The sequence below is a fragment of the Bacillus rossius genome, chromosome 3, assembly GCF_032445375.1.
Source record: "Bacillus rossius redtenbacheri isolate Brsri chromosome 3, Brsri_v3, whole genome shotgun sequence".
In the NCBI taxonomy this organism is placed as follows: domain Eukaryota; kingdom Metazoa; phylum Arthropoda; class Insecta; order Phasmatodea; family Bacillidae; genus Bacillus; species Bacillus rossius.
In genome coordinates this window covers 15802707-15823653 of record NC_086332.1, presented here as the reverse complement: position 1 = coordinate 15823653, position 20947 = coordinate 15802707, and the positions used below count along the sequence as shown (strand labels likewise).

Genomic DNA, 20947 nt, shown 5'->3' with positions numbered 1-20947 from the left:
CTCCGCGGAACCCCGATATCTCCGAGCGCCTTATCAGCTGCCTCGACTGCGCCGCGTCAGGTCGCGGCGCTAATTTCTCCCAGCGCGCAGCTCGCTTATCTCTCACTGGCTCTTCCTGCAGGTGCCGGCTCTGGGAATCTGCAAGCCCAAGGCGTGATAACTTCGTCCCACCATCCAAGATACGCGCTCAAATATTCGCACCGAAAAAAAAAAAAAAACAAATAGCTTCAGCAATTTTCATCACTAAAAATTGGTTGTCTGTAAAGTCGGTTTACGGACGATAGTTTAACGTGACAAAGTCATAACAAAACATTGATGAAACGATTGCATACTTTTATGAATAAAATTGAATCACTTTTATTGAATTATCACTATTTGGTATGGACACAAAGAAGGAGTGAAATGAAATCTACAATTTAATTGATAAATTTACTTTTATTTGCACTCATTAATTCAAATATGTTTATTACTTTAACGAAGATATTATATTAACTATAACTTTTATACACGTTTGCTATTTACTTCTTCCAATCTGTGTTATTATGTTAAGGATAGGACGATGATAGGAAAAGTAGGAAACGAATGGGAGTGTTTCAAGGATGATGTGAAGGAAAATGGCTTACCCAACACCAAGATGCAGTCAAAAATAATATATTTGCGCCACGGACTCTGCAGCAATGCTAGGAGGAACGGGTTAGCAAAGAGCAATGAAAATGTTACATTGAAATGCATGAAAACAGAATTACGCCACGGACTCGGTCGCAATGCTAGGAGGTTCAGGATAGCAAAGGGCAATATAAAATGAGCGTAACGGGACACAGCGAAACGGGACACTTTTTCGTGCGTGCAGCCGGCGTTCATCGATTTTTAGACGTTGTCACGTCAAAAACTTTAAAACATTATTTGAAAAATACAAAATTAAATTAAAAACTCTCCACTAAACTATAACTGGGTTTCGAGGCTGGGTCATGTGACATGAGCGTTGATTCAAGCACGCCACATAAATAACATCGGTCTTACAAGTTTATAGGTTACGTTAAATTATTACGTCCAACCATTCATAGTCTCCTCCCCATATTTTTTTTCTTCCTTTTCTTCCTCTAATTCAGCTAATTTTTTTTGGACAGCGCTTACTGCAGAAATCGTGCGCTAAGAAGAGAGAGTAAATGCCTATTAAAAATCAAACTGCAAACTTGAGGTGAGATACGCTATAGCTGCGGGCTCTTTCTCTCTTTCTCTCTTTCTCTCTCTCTCTCTCTCTCTCTCTCTCTTTCTCTCTCTTTCTCTCTCTTTCTCTCTCTCTTTCTCTCTCTCTCTCTCTCTCTCTCTCCCTCTCTCCCTCTCTCTCTCTCTCTCCCTCTGTGCTTTGAGAATACAGGGCTCCGCTTCAACCACTATTTTAAATATAAATATTTCTAAAATAAGATGAATAGCGTTACCCATTTTTGGAAACCAGGAAGATAAGTTTCTGACGAGTGATGACGACTGAACTGAGTCAGGAATAAAATGTTAGTTAATAATATTTGCCCGACTATATGCATAAATACCATGTTAACACGCAGCAACTATACAGCAATCAAATGCATTGCCAAGAAAACACAACCTGGCGGGGGAATTCGAGCCTTAATGGTCGATGTCCCAGTACAAGATCCCCTGACACAGTAGCTCAACTGAAATAGGGGCGCCATTCTCGTTTATGGTTTGTTCCGATGCCCGTGCCAAGCAAAGAAGCACCCGTCGCAAGTGTAATCGCGGTGACTTGCCAGCACGCCGTTATAAAACTATCATAGTTTTCCAGTCACACGCGTGCCATTGCTACGCTAACGCCGCCCGGTCAACTGCTGGAATTATCAGGCTGCGCGTAACCACGCATTTTTGGCTTAGTTTTGAATAAATAACTTTTAGCTATCGTGTGTTTTTTTTGACGTGACAACGTCTAATAAATCGATGAACGCCGGATGCACGCACGAAAAAGTGTCCCGTTACGCACATTGTTCCGTTACGCTGTGTCCCGTTACGCTCATTGTACGCTTGCGCCGCATCTATCTCTCTTCCACTCGACTGTTTATAAAGTGAAGTGAAAAGTTAATGTGGTTTTCATTGCTTATTACAACAACAATTTCGGAAATAAAGGTTAATTATTCTTGCATTTTAAAAATCTGATTACTAGTATAATTACAAGTATTTATTCTTTTATTATTAAATAAAAATGATTCAATTTTATTCATAAAGAATGTAATCATTTCATCAATGTTTTGTTATAACGTTGTCACGTTAAACTATCGTCCGTAAACCGACTTTACAGACAACCAATTTTTTTTTTTTTTTTTTTTTTTTTTTTTTTTAAAAGATTCTATCCAAGAAATTTTGGGGTTTGCTAAGGCCATCGCGCGTTTCGGACCACCGGACTATACCACCTCGCCAATCCACAAACCGTGGCTGATCGATGTGAACGGACCTGACACTGGGACTGGAACGGCAATCTGTGGAAGGGGCGGTGCTCTCCTCCGACCCCCCCCCCCCCTCCTCAACCCACACACACACACGCAAAACCTCCTTTAACTTTAAACTGTACAGATAAACTGATATTACTTTCCATAATATTGGACTTCCTATTTAAAGGGGCCCGCCGAACCAGGCGCGCATACAAGTATGCAGAACTTCAGAAGAAACCACAGAGATTTGTTAAACTGACCAAGCAATCCGAGTGGTGTTTACGATTAGCATTTAAGAATGCGCTGAAGGGCAAATGGGTAGTTAGTTTTCAAACTGCATTTTTAAGGAGGGTTGAAGGGGATAAAACGCTTGTTTAAAGAATAATTTTTAAGGCATGAAACACCTGTATTATCTTTGAAAGATTTGTGCAATGGGAGTGCATGACTTGATAATATCAATGCCCGGTATGGACCCGGTATGCATATTTCTCCGAGGAAGTTGGAAAAGAAAATAATTGATCTAGCTTAGCAATGGCGTATGTCCAAAAGCTTACATCAAGTCATGAAACACCTGGTAAAGATTCTTGAAAGCACCAAAGAGCCTTCCTCGCTTTACACCTTCATCTTCATCTTCATTTCTCCGCCATACATTGTTATGATTACCGCGAAAAGTTCACAGCTGCCATACGCACGACGAGAAGTCTGCGCGCCGGTTCGGAGCACTGTACTGCGCTAGAAGCACCAGCGAGCGTCGCGCTTATCATCCCGCCTCACTGAAGGTGGACTCTCGGATGATCCGTCGAGTCCGTCCGTCATCCATCCGTCCGTCCGACAACAAGCCGGGCGATCCACAATAAACTCGCACGACCGTACAACACTTATCCATGTCGATGCTGCCGGGGACGCACCACAACGCCGAAAACCATAACGCCGAATGCCAAATTGACTACAACGCCGACAGCTAGGAAACTGCTGTATACCACAACGCAAATATACATTAACCCCGAAAAATGTCATTGCAGGACTGCCACAAAGGTTAGGTTAGGTAAGGTTAGCACACAAATTCATTCAGTTGTTTTTAATTTTGCTCCTGTGGGCCCCCCTCCCCGCAGCAACATTTTTCGGCATTACTGTATTTCGGCGTTGTGGTACACAGCAGTTTTCTAGCTGTCGGCGTTGCGGTCAATTTGGCATTCGGCGTTATGGTATTCGGCGTTATTGTACGTTCAGCGTTATTGTACGTTCGGCGTTGTGGTATTTCGGCGTTGTGGTAACGACCCGATGCTGCCGACCGACTAGAAGGTTTAATACAGGTACAAATTTAACTTGTATAAGTTTGGCGATACTTAAAACTCAATTTTTTTTTGTTCCGATCTAATATTTACTGATATTATTTTCAGATTTATATACGTTATTTTCCTACACTTTCTATGCCTCGGGCAATTTTGGTATCAAACATCAAAAATTAAAAAAAAAAGTGTTCAAACGTAAGTTATAAATATTTAATGAGAGCAGCTAAACCAATTAACCCGGGTGTCGCCCCCCGAGATCTACGCCCGGCTTGGTGAGGTGTTGACGAACCAATGGACATGTGATTGGCTCGCGGGTCGCGTGGCGGGCGGGCGGATTGGACCCAGCCCAACGAAGACCCGCCCCCGGGAGGCATGGAAGCTGCTGGAACCCGGAAGACGCGGGTAAGGGAAGGCGGCGTGGCGGCGGGACGCAACCGCGCATTATCTTTTCGTCCCGCGGCGACGCAGCGGGCACCTTGAGTCGGGGCTTGTTGGCGGGTAGACCCGGGGGGGGGGGGAGGGGGGGGGGGGATCGGCCCGCTAGCCGGGTAACGGCGCGCGGCGAGCTGCCAGCCATCCAGCCATCCAGCCATCCAGCCCAAGACTCGTCGCTGCACCAGCCTAACCGCTGCAGTCCCCTCGCCACCGCCATACTGTCGAGCCCAAATTAACGTCTCATCATGGTTAGTTAGCAAGTATGAATTAGAATCTCCGTCGTTAAAACTGTCACGTTCTTAAAAAAAAATTGGTTGTCTGTAAAGTCGGTTTACGGACGATTGTTTAACGTGACGTCATAACAAAACATTGATGAAATGATTGCATACAAAAAATAAAATTGAATCATTTTTATTGAATTATCACTATTTTGTATGGATATAAAGGAGTGAAATGAAATCTACAATTTAATTGATAAATTTACTTTTATTTGCACCTATTAATTCAAATATGTTTATTACTTTAACGAAGAGATTATTTTAACTGTAACTTTTATACAAGTTTGCTATTTAACTTCATCCAATCTGTGTTATTCTGTTAAGGATAGGACGATGATAGGAAAAGTAAGAAACGAATGGGAGTGTTTCAAGTTTAATGTGCCTCGAAAAAGTCAAATCGACGGTTGTTCCAATCGAGTGGAAGAGAGATAGATGCGGCGCAAGCGTGCAATGAGCGTTAACGGGACACTTTTTCGTACGTGCAGCCGGCGTTCATAGATTTATTAGACATTGTCACGTCAAAAAACTAAAGTAATTTTAAACAGTTTCCACAATTGAAACATTATGTTTCGGGTGTCTAACCAACATCGTGCAACAATTAAATTAAACAGTTCAGTGAAACAGCCTGATATATTCAAACATAATCTAGAATTTATTTGTGTGCATTTATTACTTTGGCTAAAAAATTAAAGTAATTACTATCATGACATGATAGTTTCCAACTTAGCAGCAAATAAATAGATAATACGTATATGAGTTATTCCTTAAATCAAATAAACGAAAGATATTTCAACAAATAAATTACCAATCGAGCGAGAGCAAAGAAACCCAACTACCTGTAAACATGCAGACGTGGCCAGCCCCTGGCTGTAGTTGTACTGCTGTCATGGCCTCTGGGGGTCTAGCCCACTACCTCTAGAGCGAAAACAAGATGTGTGATGGTAATATTATATTATATTTTAGAAATGAATGCCCCCCCCCCCCAATTTCCCCCCTTCCTTTCCTCACACACTAGCCTTTAAAACTTCTTTTAATTACCTGACGTCACTGTCTACAACAAGCTTGAACAATAAACTTTCAGAAAGAGTCATTTTGTGGAACACGGAAAAAGTTAACTTTTTCCCCCCCTTCAAGTTAACTAGTGTACCTACCAATTATTCCCGTCTAGTGACGACGAAACGGGCATTTTAAACTCGTGAAATTAAATAGCGACGGAGAGACACGTAAACGCCGAAAGGTATGAAAACAAAACATTTATGCAAGTCACGAAAGATGTTTATGATAGGTCCTACAAACCGCCGAGAATCGTTAAGGATAAATGTGGACGTCCTTTTTCACAAAATTTTAACTGCTTAAATATTATTCTAGAAGAAAAAAATATATCGGTCTTACGTAACCTGTTCTCTCTCAAGATTACCATATACCCTCTTCGTCAATAGAGTCTATTTAAATTTTTTTATTTTATATTTTTGTAAATTGCTTTGCAGATAAAATATTACAAATTAAAGTTCATTGTGACGTACATAACCATTCAACAATTTTCTTTCTGTCTGGAAGAGCTCGAGATAATAGATAATAATAAATAAATAGAAAATGCAAATAGTTTATTTAGGAATGTAGCATATTCAAAATAATTTAAATGCCTGAAATTTTTAAATATTAATTCATGCGCAGCTAATACGGGAAATCTATTCAATTCAAACAACGGTTTGCAAATAACTTTAAATATTGGAGTTACTGTGGCAACACAAAACATAAATGGTAACACTATTTTGTAGTGATAGTTATTTTCACGTAAATGTACATATTAACAAATATGTAAGTTTACATGGATATTTGTTCCATTTACAAAGAAAATTTACGGTGCACAACGGCAAAGATAATAACTTAACAGATAAAAATTGAAAAGAAAACAACGGCTATACAGAGACGCACGGGTGAACCCAGCTATGTGAATAAACACTGACGACAGCACAGACGAACACTGTAAGTAATAGTTGAGTGAAAAAAAAACATATATTTTGAAAACCACAATGATGATAGCGCAGACTAACACAGTATACGATTCCTAAGAGAACAGTTGCGAAGTTTCGGGAAAGAGATCTATTCCCTTCTTAAAGGCACAAGCAGACTGATGTTTGTCATGACATACAGTTTAATGAGTAATGGCGTTTGTCCGAAACTACATCTTGAATTAATTAACCTATTATTTAAAATGTTGTTTGTCAGTTAGACGTTCAATCAGTGATAAACTTTTTATTATATACATTTTATTACCATTTTTGTTGTTTCAGACATAATATCTCGGTTTGGATTAAGAATTCCAACTTGCAATTACAGAATTAGTGACTTTTAAAACCATTAGTAACTAGAAAATATGTAAAAAATTATAATTTTTTGAATAATCTGGAAACATTCATTGATAAAAATCTTAAGCAAAAAGTTATTTTAAACTTTTGTAATATACATATTTATTTTGTATACACCAATTTAGTTTCTGTTTAAGATTTTTGTAAAAACCAAAGTAACCAATTAGTTAACATGAACTTTATCAATCTTCATCCATATGTGTGTTATGTTGTTTCGTGTTTTGTATCAGTTTATACCTTGTGTTAATGTGTTTTTAGTTGTTATTTTATGTGTAATACATAATTCGTTTATCGGTGCTGCAAGGCACAAAAAACTGAATTTCAATTTGATCTGACAGTTTTAATGAAGCCGAATAATTTGCTACGCATAGTAATATTTTATTTCCTAATATAAAAAATACTTAAATTTTGGCAGAGTTAATTTTTGAAAGACTGCTAGCCTGTGCAAAGCCCATCAACATTCGATGTACGAGCCTATGTCTCCCCTAGAGCGCCTGTGCTGCTTGACCTGTGCCTTCTACACTACACAAAAATAAGAAAACTCTTGTATATTTGCGTTGGATTTGCACTCATTAAATAATGATCGACAATTATTTGAATTATTCCAGTGTGGGAAAATGTTAATTCTATGAAGCTAGTTACATTACGATTTTACGAATAAGGTCGTTTTCCTCATTCCGTAGAATGTATAAGAAATTTTGCCAGAATTTCCCTTTGTCTTTTTAAGTTATGGCAGTTTTCCATTATGGTACTTTTTAGTCGCCTCCGTCAAAACAGAAGTTTGGTTTTCTTTTACAAATCATCCTAATAAGAATACCGTGCTGCTCCCTATAACACATTTTTGGAAACATTTGTTTCTACTAGTGCGCGATCTATGCGGTGATTTGTGAATGCAACTGTGACAGTCAGAAGCGTTATCTGTAGGCTTAAAAGTTAACCTGAGAAACGGCTAGAGGGTTGACAGCGCTACCTACCGAGTATTCTATACACTACTTCGAGGTCAATGCTGATGAACTCATTCCATGGAGTGTATAAGAAAATATGGCAGAACTCTATAGTACTTTTTCGCCTTTTTTTCGAAGAGGCCAGGCGGAATACTGTCATTATGGTAGTTTTCCAGTTTGTCAGTCTTCCGCACCCCCTTTCATATCGCGTATGCGCGCCCAAGGAGGCGGGAGTCACTGTATAAAGCTAAGCGGGCATGTGTCGTTTTGCCTAAAGGCGTTTTGCCTAATTTTAGGCAAACGCCGTTTGGAAAATCGGAGTTAGGCAAAACGCCGTTAGGCATAACTCCGTTAGGGAAAACTCCGTTAGGGAAAACTCCGTTAGGGAAAACTCCGTTAGGGAAAACTCCGTTAGGGAAAACTCCGTTAGGGAAAACTCCGTTAGGGAAAACTCCGTTAGGGAAAACTCCGTTAGGGAAAACTCCGTTAGGGAAAACTCCGTTAGGGAAAACTCCGTTAGGGAAAACTCCGTTAGGGAAAACTCCGTTAGGGAAAACTCCGTTAGGGAAAACTCCGTTAGGGAAAACTCCGTTAGGGAAAACTCCGTTAGGGAAAACTCCGTTAGGGAAAACTCCGTTAGGGAAAACTCCGTTAGGGAAAACTCCGTTAGGGAAAACTCCGTTAGGGAAAACTCCGTTAGGGAAAACTCCGTTAGGGAAAACTCCGTTAGGGAAAACTCCGTTAGGGAAAACTCCGTTAGGGAAAACTCCGTTAGGGAAAACTCCGTTAGGGAAAACTCCGTTAGGGAAAACTCCGTTAGGGAAAACTCCGTTAGGGATAACTCCGTTAGGGAAAACTCCGTTAGGGAAAACTCCGTTAGGGAAAACTCCGTTAGGGAAAACTCCGTTAGGGAAAACTCCGTTAGGGAAAACTCCGTTAGGGAAAACTCCGTTAGGGAAAACTCCGTTAGGGAAAACTCCGTTAGGGAAAACTCCGTTAGGGAAAACTCCGTTAGGGAAAACTCCGTTAGGGAAAACTCCGTTAGGGAAAACTCCGTTAGGGAAAACTCCGTTAGGGAAAACTCCGTTAGGGAAAACTCCGTTAGGGAAAACTCCGTTAGGGAAAACTCCGTTAGGGAAAACTCCGTTAGGGAAAACTCCGTTAGGGAAAACTCCGTTAGGGAAAACTCCGTTAGGGAAAACTCCGTTAGGGAAAACTCCGTTAGGGAAAACTCCGTTAGGGAAAACTCCGTTAGGGAAAACTCCGTTAGGGAAAACTCCGTTAGGGAAAACTCCGTTAGGGAAAACTCCGTTAGGGAAAACTCCGTTAGGGAAAACTCCGTTAGGGAAAACTCCGTTAGGGAAAACTCCGTTAGGGAAAACTCCGTTAGGGAAAACTCCGTTAGGGAAAACTCCGTTAGGGAAAACTCCGTTAGGGAAAACTCCGTTAGGGAAAAATCCGTTAGTGAAAAATCCGTTAGGGAAAAATCCGTTAGGGAAAAATCCGTTAGGGAAAAATCCGTTAGGGAAAAATCCGTTAGGGAAAACTCCGTTAGGGAAAACTCCGTTAGGGAAAACTCCGTTAGGGAAAACTCCGTTAGGGAAAACTCCGTTAGGGAAAACTCCGTTAGGGAAAACTCCGTTAGGGAAAACGCCGTTAGGGAAAACGCCGTTAGGGAAAACGCCGTTAGGGAAAACGCCGTTAGGGAAAACGCCGTTAGGGAAAACGCCGTTAGGGAAAACGCCGTTAGGGAAAACGCCGTTAGGGAAAACGCCGTTAAGCAAACCGCCTTTAGTCAAATCGCCTTTAGGCAAATCGCCTTTAGGCAAATAGCCGTTAGGCAAATAGCCGTTAGGCAAATAGCCGTTAGGCAAATAGCCGTTAGGCAATTCTACGTTAGGCAAAACGCCTTTAGGCGAAATGACTAGGCAAATCGCCGTAACGAATTCATGTTTAGGCAAACCACCTTTAGACAAATCGCCTGTTACTCAGCTAAGCGGGACAATGGCGTTCCCCCGGCAGTGGGACAGTCTGTCGGCCAGCCAGCCATGCCGCGACAGCGCCGTTCGAAGCGGGAGGAAGCGGAAACAGGACACGAGGCGTGTTATAAATACCCCGGCCTGGGCCGACCGCTCGCCGCGCGCGGGGGTAACGGTCATTCCGCTGCGCGACTGGGAACATCCGTCCCACAAGCACGTGCAAGTTGACGGCTCCGCCTACCCGGACACACATACAGGTCTGTGATGCCCTTAGATGTTCTGGGCCGCACGCGCGCTACACTGAAGGAATCAGCGTGTCCTCCTAGCCTGAAAGGGCCGGGTAACCCGTTGAACCTCCTTCGTGCTAGGGATTGGGGCTTGCAATTGTTCCCCATGAACGAGGAATTCCCAGTAAGCGCGAGTCATAAGCTCGCGTTGATTACGTCCCTGCCCTTTGTACACACCGCCCGTCGCTACTACCGATTGAATGACTTAGCGAGGTCTTCGGTCCGGTGCGCGACAACTCCTCGCGAGCCGCTGATGTTGCTGGAAAGATGACCAAACTTGATCATTTAGAGGAAGTAAAAGTAAGTCGTCTGCAGACGATTCGAGTTCCTACACCAGATCTCATACCCATGGTTGACCACCGGAAACAAAGGGACGCTGTGCCGAATGAATCCTATGGTGGCTCACAAGGGCACAGTGAGCGGCCGTAACACACACGGAACCGCCTAGGATAGTCATCATAAGCCTTCCGGCTCAGGAACTCTTAATTATCGTTTTCTCTCAGAGGGGATACTGCCTTAGAGGCGTTCAGGCGTAATCCCACGGATGGTAGCTTCGCACCACCGGTCGTTCGACCGAGTGCGGTGCCAGTGGCCCGTCCCTGCGGTTCCTCTCGTACTGAGCAGGAATACTGGGGCAACGACCAGTTTCTCAGTAGGGTAAAACTAACCTGTCTCACGACGGTCTAATCCCAGTCAGGAAAAACAACGCGATTATATGACTACTCAAGATAACCGAGTGGGGTCTGCTTACGAAAAGCATTTAAGAGTTCGCCGTAGGCCGAAAAGTACTTCTGATTTCCGATTAAGTTTTTAAACTGTAGGTTTATAAGAGTTAAAATAACTAAAACGCATGTTTTCAGAGCATTTTTAGGCGTAAAACAACCAGTTCAGATTCTTGAAAGCATTTCTCAGCCATATAATGTTACGGTCACCGCTCAAATATCACAGTTATCCTGTGACGACGAGAAGACTGAGCGGCAGTTCAGAGTCTTGCGCTTAGAGGCTATACCGCGCTAGAAGAACCAGCGAGCGTCGCGCTTATCATTCCGCCTCACTAAGAGCCCGTCTACAATAGTCCGAACCTGTGCGTGGTCCGTGTCCTTATCCGAATGTGAGTGACGTCACATTGTCTCACCGAAAACTGCCCTGTCCACAATTGCGATGTCCGATGTCCGAATTTATTGATTTCTAAAGTTGTCACCAGAGCGCAGTAAATGTGCCAAACCAAATGTTTTTGTTTATTGTTTTGATGCTTTGTAGTTTAAGATTGAACTTATGAAAGTTATGTAAGTTATAAGTGACTTACAACACCTTCCATTTCCTTCAATAACAAAAACAAACACCACGTTTTCAAAAGGGAACCGGAAATTCAAATATCGTGAGTGTTCTGTTCTTTTCCTGTGTCCGAAGTACAAAGGTTGGGACAAAAAGTTCAAATTAAGAAATGTCTTCGGACCAGGTAGGTTCGGACCTTCGCCCACTTGACGCATGACGTCAGAGGGTCATGTGGACCAATCAGCGACGAGTGTCCTTCGGACACAGTTTAGGACATTGCTATTGTAGACGGGCCATAACACACATACACCCCTGACGAGGTCATGCTGCATCATCGAACGTCGATACGTTTTTAAGGGGCCCGCAAGCTCAAGCGTGGGTTTATGTTACAGAGACGGAGTTGTATGTGCCACATCCTCTGGTTCTTTCAGCGCGGTGTCGCCTCTGGACTGGCGCGCGGTCTTCTCGTCGTGCGCAGGGCAACTATGAGGCTTGCGAGGTGACCACAACATTATATGGCGGGGAAATGAAGATAAAGATGTGATGCAAGTCTTTTGGAGGAGGAGGAGGGGGGGGGCTTTCAAAAATCTCTACCGCAAATTATCAACTTTGCATTCCGCTGCAATTCCCCACCACCCCAACACACACATACAAGTGAAAGTGGGCGTTTTGGTTTTTATTGTCACGGAGAGCAACTTCGTAGCACGCGAACTCCGAAAACCCACAGCCCAATCTTTTAACACCATATAGTATTTAGATTTGGGGCTGTGGATTATGGCCCTGGCTTGATCGAGCTGTAAGTTTAGTCAGTGCATAAAAAGATATTCCGAGCGGGCTATTTAGCTCGTCAAGGAAGGAGACCCCAACACTCGATAATTTATCCACTGCTCAATCCCCACATGCTTAAAAAAAATGAGTTAGCCTTTCAGTTCTCGCCAATGATGTGTGAACATCAGAGCTAGTTAACAAGCAAATCCACGTGTTCTCAAGTTGCAAATAAACTTATAAAACGAAAGACGAACACGAAATTTAACGTAGAATTCGTTTAAAAAATTCCAAATTCTAATTCTTTAAAAAAAATATAATTTGAGGAAAAAACTGTTAAAACGTTAGCCCCTTTTTAAAACAGAACTATAATACTGTTTAACAAGATGGTATATTTGTTTAAAAAATTATCAATTTTAGGCCTCGTCAAGCAACGCAAATACACATACACGCTTTTCAGTCAAATTTGCAAATGGCAATATGGGTACTATATCTGAAATTATCTGGCCACTCTTCCGGTGTGATCAAGTGTATGATACGGACATTCCGTCAGTGCGTGTTGATTTCGGCACAAGTGGTCTACATTATAATTAAACCAACAGCCATTCATTTTCCAGCGAAATACAGCTATGGTACTGCTGAAAGGCGAATGTCGCCATTAATACTGAGTTGGGCATCTACCGTGCATAAAATGCAAGGCTGCACTGTAGATTATGCAGTTGTTTATTTGGGATCGCGACTCTTTGCTGCCGTACAGGTTTATGTAGATCTTAGTCGCATAAAGTGACTGGATGGTCTACAAGTAGACGAACTTGATTGCTCTAAGATAAGAAAAGTTCCATGTAATGTTGACGCATCAGCTGAAATGACTAGATTACGTTAACATTAATGACTAATATTAAGTTCATTTTAACAAATAAATAATTTAATCACTCATATTTAGTATTTTGAATTTGTTTCAATTACTCACACCTATTCAATATTTTTATTTTATTTTGAGACTAAAAGGAATAAAATAAACTTCTAGTTTAAAAAAAACTATAAAAACGCGCTTTTATCGTTGAATGAACTAAAAATGGAAAAATCAAATTTAAATTAAAGTTTTTTGACCAACAGCAAAATAATTTACAACTCTGTATAATTAAAAGCGTGGGGTGCTCTCTTCTTTAATTTCCGTAATGACTATATCTTAAAATTAGTGATGGAAAATTTAAGACAAATGATATCAAGCACCCCCTGGGTGTATATCCCGGGGGGAGGGGGGCAGGGCCCCCTAGAATTAATAAGCCCCTCACTAAGGGGGGGGGGGGGCTACCGGCACTAGCAACAGCGTGATTGTGAAACGTGTTTGATGTCAAAACTATGTCTTATGGAAGACTTTCTGTATATGATAAAGTTTTCTTCTTATTGCATGCAGGCCAACATATGGTCAGTGTACAGCATACGGGCACCGCATCCAGATGTGACGTGTTGGTTAACCCCACGTGCAAAATTCTCGACCCCCGGCTCTGTAAATTTCCGCGGGCGGCACTTGCGAATCCTACAGATTTTCGCCCCTGAAGCACCCCATTACTAATGTTAAGTTCATCATTGGTTTTAATTATCATATATTCATTTTCGTAACGAATATCCTCAAATTTTCAAAATTACTATATCCTAAAATTTTCATTATGACTATATCCTGAAATTAGTGATAGAAAATCAATTACAAATCATATTGTTATTACTGATATAAAATTTAAGAAAAAGTATATCAAGCACCCCACATATTTATACAGAGTTGTGGTGATTACATATTGGTTGTTGGACAAAAAAACTTACATTTAAATTTTATTTTTAATATTCAGTTCATTCAACGATAAAATAGTTTTTTTACTATAAGTTTAAGTTGTCATTATATCATTATACTAAGAGGTTTGCAAGGCGGCTAAGATAAACAAACACTAATTTAAAAATACCTTTCAGCATAGTCTACAGGCGTATTTAGGTTTCGAAGTACCTATTTCTTCCGGAAATATTTTGGAAACTTCTATAAAATCCTGTTTCATATCTTCGGGGGTTGGAGGGTGGGGATATTTCCGCATATTAGGGTTCATAACCGGGAAATCCCGGTTCCGAAAGTACCCCTGGACAATTTGAAAAATTTACATTCTCAATCATTTTTAACCCAACCTGGAACTTAAAACTGGAATTATAATGGTTTTGCTAATATATCTTTTATATTTTGATATTTTTTCCTGATAAATTATCCTCGGATCAGTTTTATAAATGCTTAAGATCAAATTTCCGGTATAATGACATCATTATACGTGGCAATAAAATGTAAGTTTTTCTGACACGAAACCACGAACTGAAATAGGTATTGGACCTACGTCACACAAGACAATAAATATTTTAATTTTCCTTTCCCCAATTAATGACCATTTCTTCAACAGGGCGCTATACGAACAAAAATGGCGCTGGGCGATCGCCCGGCTCCCCTGCTCTGGAGCCGCCTCCAAGCCGTGGCGCGCGGGAGAGCTGGCAAGTCGCTCGGCTGCGAAGTAGCCGCGAGGGAAGAGGGCCTCACGCACGACCTTGGCCGCCGACAGCGCGCGGGGACTTATCGCAGGCGCGCTAACCAGCACCAGAGGCCGGGGCTGCAGGGGAAGCCTACGATTCACGCCGAGTATTCGACATGCCCGAACATTGCCGAATAGCTACTTGCCTTCGGGTGTCTTCGGAATTATTTTTTTTAGGTGAAAAAACGTCTGTTTCAAATGCCGGAAATGTCAATGCTAACTTCGCCAATGCTACCAATGAGAAAATCTAGTCAATGTGAGTGTTACATATACTGGAAAGTTATGTATGGATGAAAAAAATAAAATAAAACACCATTTATGTTTGTTTTTCTGAAATAATAAATTTGTAATTATTAAGGTGAGTAATTTTTATAAAAGGGAAAATAATAATAATAAAAACAACTACTATTTGACAAGATTTTTTCTGACACCCCTTGAAAGGGTGTTGAAATGCCACCTACACGAAAGCAGGCGAACTAACAGAGAACAGGCATGATGACTTCAAAGGCGCGGGCTCTCGGACACCCGGGCAAGGCCGGACGCGACGCCTGGCCGTGCGCCAGCTACAGGGGGCCGGCGATCGGCGGAGGCGAGTCCTGATTGGCGGGGGCGGCGCGCATGCGCGCGTCTCCCGACCACTCTCGTCGCAATCCTTCACTTTATACTCTCGAGGCTGCACCAGCGTTTAGTTTCAGCCAATTTACCTATTATTCATCCACGGTCAAATTCAACGCTCGTCTGTTTTAAATATATTGGTTCGAGACTAAATATTTGCACTACGAATACAAACATGGCCCCCACATTCGATTACGCCCCCCCCCCCCCCCCCCCCCCACCACCCAATTTTACAGTCACGTGCTGCATATAATTGCATGGTTATTTCTTACCTACTCTCTTTTGACGTAACAACGTCTAATAAATCGATGAACACCGGCTTCACGCACGAAAAAGTGTCCCGTAACGCACATTGTCCTGTTACGCTCATTGTACGCTTGCGCCGCATCTATCTCTCTTCCACTCAATTAGAACAACCATCGATTTGACTTTTTCGAAGCACATTAAACTTGAAACACTCCCATTCGTTTCCTACTTTTCCTATCATCGTCCTATCCTTAACAGAATAACACAGATTGGAAGAAGTTAAATAGCAAACATGTATAACAGTTAGATATAGATAAAATAATCTCTTCGTTAAAGTAATAAACATATTTGAATTAATGAGTGCAAATAAAAGTAAATTTATCAATTAAATTGTAGATTTCATTTCACTCCTTCTTTGTATCCATACAAAATGTGATAATTCAATAAAAATGATTCCAATTTTATTCATCAAAGTAGGGCAATCATTTCATCAATGTTTTGTAATGACGTTGTCACGTTAAACTAACGTACGTAAACCGACTTTACAGAAAACCAATCTTTAAACAAGTTCTTTTTAATTTGCGAGTAGCACACTTGAACGTTTTACAGCTTCTTATTAGTAATTAATTAGAAATATCACTATTACTTTTTTTTAGCATAAAATGTCCAATCCGAGACAAGTTACGAGAGACAGGCTATAAACCGAGAACGGCAATGGAACTCTGGCCATGTGGGTTCAGTGAGCGCACAGCCTGGCTACATGCTTGCGGTTTTTCAACCGACAGTTGTTATCCACGCGGTGGTTGCGACGCCCCCCCCCCCTTTCCCCTTTTTTAAAAAACTCTCCTGATAATTCCTTTGCAGGCATGTGCCGGATTGCAGTTCCTTCCTGCACTTCTAAAATAATCTTTTCGGTGAGGAAACGTGACAGCTATGTGGCAGGTGTGGCGTGTTTCTATTGGCCAGCGCGAAGGGAACCGTGTTTTGCAACTGCATCGTTACTTTGCGTGGTGGCACCAGAAGCCTTCCTGGAGAAAAAACCATGTCCAATAAGCTATTTTTGATGTTTACTTCAGACATGCAAGATTCCAAAATAATTTTGAAAAATGGCACGCAGTTAACTATTATATTCTGTGCGTAGGATTTTCTTTAAATGCCTCGAGTGAAAATGAGTGCTTCTCTAGAAAAATTGGTTGTCTGTAAAGTCGGTTTACGGACGATAGTTTAACGTGACAACGTCATAACAAAACATTGATGAAATTATTGCATACTTTTATTAATAAAATTGAATCATTTTTATTGAATTATCACTATTTTGTACGCATACAAAGAAGGAGTGAAATGAAATCCACAATTTAATTGATAAATGTACTTTTATTTGCACTCATTAATTCAAATATGTTTATTACTTTAACGAAGAGATTATTTTAACTATAACTTTTATACATGTTTGCTATTTAACTTCTTCCAATCTGTGTTATTCTGTTAAGGATAGGACCATGATAGGAAAAGTAGGAAACGAATGGGAGTGTTTCAAGTTTATTGTGCCTCGAAAAAGTCAAATCGATGGTTGTTCCAATCGAGTGGAAGAGAGATAGATGCGGCTCAAGCGTACAATGATCGTAACGGGACAGTGTGCGTTACGGGACAATTTTTCGTGCGTGCAGCCGGCGTTCATCGATTTATTAGACGTTGTCACGTCAAAAAAATAACGTGATCAGATGGACCTCTGCACGTGCGTTCGCGCTCGACTTTGTGTGTCCAAAAATGTATAGTATGTCTCATGTTGTCTCAAACCTGACACTTCTCAAAAGTAATACACACATTGTTCGAGAACAATTGCATGTGGTTGTCGGTGGTCGCAAACAAACATGATGTGTACTTTGTACGTGGCAGCTGGAGAAAGTGGCTCTATTTGATACCCCGAAGTTTCGTTACAGTGAAATTCAAATGTTTTCTCGACGAACGCATTTAAAACATGATGTCTGGCTGCAATCGTTTTCAGAAATTACAAAAAATAACAATTAAATAAAGTTAGGGCGCAATGTGGATACGAGCATCAATGTCTGAGAACAGTAGTAGGTACCACACGTGTAGTAGCAACATACGAACAGCGGACGGTAGCCAGCAAGGTGCCTTACACCAGAAAGTACAGAAAGAAAAAGACATGTAGACCTCACATATCGGACTCATGCCCTGACCTCTTGACACTTGAGTGCCTGCAGAAGGAATTATTGCCTCTAACCCAGACGCCAATACCATCAACCCTCAGCAGCCTCTGGATGCAAATGATCACTCGTCAAACGAATTTGGTCCTCACTCCTCAGTGGCGTAGCAAGCGAGTGGCAGGGATGGCCCCCGCCAGAGGTGTCGGAGCAAGGGGGGGGGGGGAGAGTTGCCGCTACGACGGTTTCACTGTTACCTTTGAATATATATACTGTATAGAAGTCGCCAGCCCAGGTTAAAATTTCTAATACGGTTTTGAGGTAGTTGGTTAATTCACCGCCGCAATCGCCACCATCTCTAGGGCATCGATTTGTGGTGGTCCCTAGCGAACAAGTGTCGAACTCTTCAAAAACCCCTTCCCCCTCCTGTTGAAGGACCTTGAGCTGCAGTGAATGATTTGGTGGGGGGGTGCGGGGAATGACAGCGGGCGACAGTGCTGCGCTCTAACGTGTAAATAACAACTAAAACGATACAGGGCGGTACGGCAGCGCACTGCAGCGGTGAAGTTCCCAAGCTGCTCATAATACGCTTCTGAAAAACGTAGAGTAAATCCTATCCACTCGCGACTTCTATACAGTATATATATTCAAAGCTGTTACTGAACCCTCCCCCTCTCTTTTAAACCATGAGGGGGCGCCATTTTCAAGTCTGTCCAGGGGCGCCAGTCACCTTAGCTACGCCACTGGTGGTCCTAAGAAGAGCGGACAATCAAATGCGCAATAGAATGACAGGGCTAACCTGCAACATTGTTTACAGTTGGGATAGTAACATACAAGACGCACACACCGCGTGATAAACTTCAAAAAGAAACCGCGCAATTTGAAAACTGCTCAAGATATCAGAAAAGCATTAAAAAATTTTGGAGTGAAAATGACTAAACGTAATTTTTCAGAACAATATTTAGGCACAAGGGCGCACGCCCGGCCCAAAAGGGTTTTAACAGGGACGTAGCTGGATAGTTTCCACCCGGGGCAAGAACTCATCTTGCCCCCCCCCCCCCCCCCTGAGTTTTTTTTCCAACCAATCAAACCTAACCTTTCCCGACACCACCTCATATAGCCACCATATATTAATTCCACTATCCCAAATATTTTTGATTAAACTTAGATGGTAAATTGATTTGCAGTCATTTCATTTTTAATACATCGCAAGTTTAATAGTACGCGAAAAATATTTTTTTTTTTTTAATATTTGACGATACATGGGTATGTATCTTTCATCTGCCATTCAATTTTTTTTGTGTGTTTTCTGACACTAAGATATTCAAGTAAATTAAAATTACTCTGCCAGTTTATCCCTTCCCTCCTCCCCCCCCCCAACCCAAATGCGGCGCCCAGGGTACAAGCCCCATCCCCCCCCCCTTTTTTCTAGTTAGGTACGTCCCTGTATTTTAACCGACACAAGTCATCTCTTCATACGGTGATCGTTATGTTGTACACTGCCCATATTTTGGCCTACATTAATGCAATACGCAGAAAATGTTGAAATATAGGCCTACAAACACTATTCCGTAAAACATTGTTCTGCAGTTTACAACTTCGTTCCTCAGTCACGATTTTGCAAGCGTAAGCGGGGACCAACAGTGAGTGGCTTCTTAATGTCTCAACCAAGATGGGGGGAGGGGGGTTGTTTAGCTATCCCCTCCACCCGGAATCAACGCCCAAGTTTAGGCATGAAACATTTCGAAACAGATTCTTAAAAGCATTACACCTTTATCTTTATTCATCCATAGCCTCATATCCCGTAGTTGCCCTATGCACGACTAAAAGACTGCGCGCCAGTTCAGAGCTTGGTGCCTTAGAGGCTAGTGACCTAGAAACACCAACGAGCATCGGACTTAATCATTCCGCCTCACCAACACAAATAGGTACACCCCTGATTAGGCGGGCCACATAAAGAGAGAAAATAAAAATAACTAGGAAGGAAAGGGGATACTTAACACTTCCGAGTACGATTAACATATGGCCCTTGTTCGACGCGCATTTCCTAGTCAACTGGCAACTTGTTTGGAGTTACTCCAAACCTGTTTGGCCTCTTCCGGGAGAGGAGGTAAATATCGAGAGCAGGTGTGGTGCCCCTCCCTCTCAAGAGAGGACCACGTACCTCCCACTTCTCACGGCCTCCCGAGACACCAAACTTTCCCCGCCCGCGGCACTCACCAGCTGCACCAGCTTGATGATCCCGGGGACCGTCTTGAAGTACCCCACGTTGACCTTGATGGTGGCCTGGCCCTGTCCCGGGTCCGTCTTCACGGTGGGGTGGTGGTGCGCCGACGGGGGGGAAGCCCCGGCGTTCTGCGGCCCCACGTTCACCGACACCTCCGTCATCATGCCCGCGCGCACGGCCCGATGCTTCACTCGCGACGCTAGACCACACCTCCTGCTGCTCGGACGGAGCTGGCCGCACTGAGCGTGAGTGGTCGGACGCGGCCTCGTGGCCACGCCCCCTCGCCCCCCCCCCCCTCCAGGGTAGACCTGCTCCGCGCGCCAGGGGTGTCCACGCCTCGCGGCCCGACGGCGCGGCGTCTCGTCAACTGGGTCGTTACTACGGCCGCGCAGGGTGTCAACAGTTAGTACTTTCCTACTAGATCTAGTACTTTTATAACTTTCTTAGTGGTCTAGTACAGATCTAGTGCATTTTTCTTTAATATAATAATATTATAGTAACTCCAATATGTTTTATTATTAAGCGTAATTATTTTTAAAAACTATGGAATGTATGTGTTTGTGTGTGTGTGTGGTGTGTGTTATTTAAGTTAGAGCATTGCAATGTCATAATAACTTCCTAAATTGTTAAAAACCATAACAAATTATAATTTCGTAAATTTTTTTTCTTCAAATCTAGTACTTTTTTCTTGCCTAAGTTGGTACGAAATATTTTTTCCTTGTGGACACCCTGCAGCCGCGGTGGTGTCATGAAAAATATTGGATTTCATCGTTATTGTCACTACATATTAAAACGCATGGAATTATAAGAACATGTATCAAGCCCAATAAATTATGTTGATCAACTGCTTCTAATACGTAAACATTGATAGGAGTTAAGTTACACAAAAAACTTTAACCAAAACCAAAACATTAAATATTCTTCTTTGACTTTCCTTAGTTAATGATAAAGTTATAAATATATAAAAATTTAAAGTACGGGCTAACCTTTTTTTTTAATGCGATGTCTACAGGCAAGATTGTGTGGATTTTTATATTTCGTCAGGTTTCATTGTTTACATGTTTATTTTATTTT

The 20947-nt window shown here is 42.0% G+C and overlaps 1 protein-coding gene across 1 annotated transcript in view; it reads right to left on the bottom strand.

Moving 5' to 3' along the window:
* Positions 1-20150, bottom strand: part of LOC134530272 (myelin and lymphocyte protein) — a 97968-nt gene extending 77818 nt beyond the window's left edge. The window contains exon 1 of the mRNA XM_063364975.1: positions 19867-20150. Coding sequence (XP_063221045.1) covers positions 19867-20037 — 171 coding nt within the window. The 5' untranslated portion in view covers positions 20038-20150. The remainder of the gene's footprint in view (positions 1-19866) is intronic.
* Between the last annotated feature and the right edge of the window lie 797 nt (positions 20151-20947).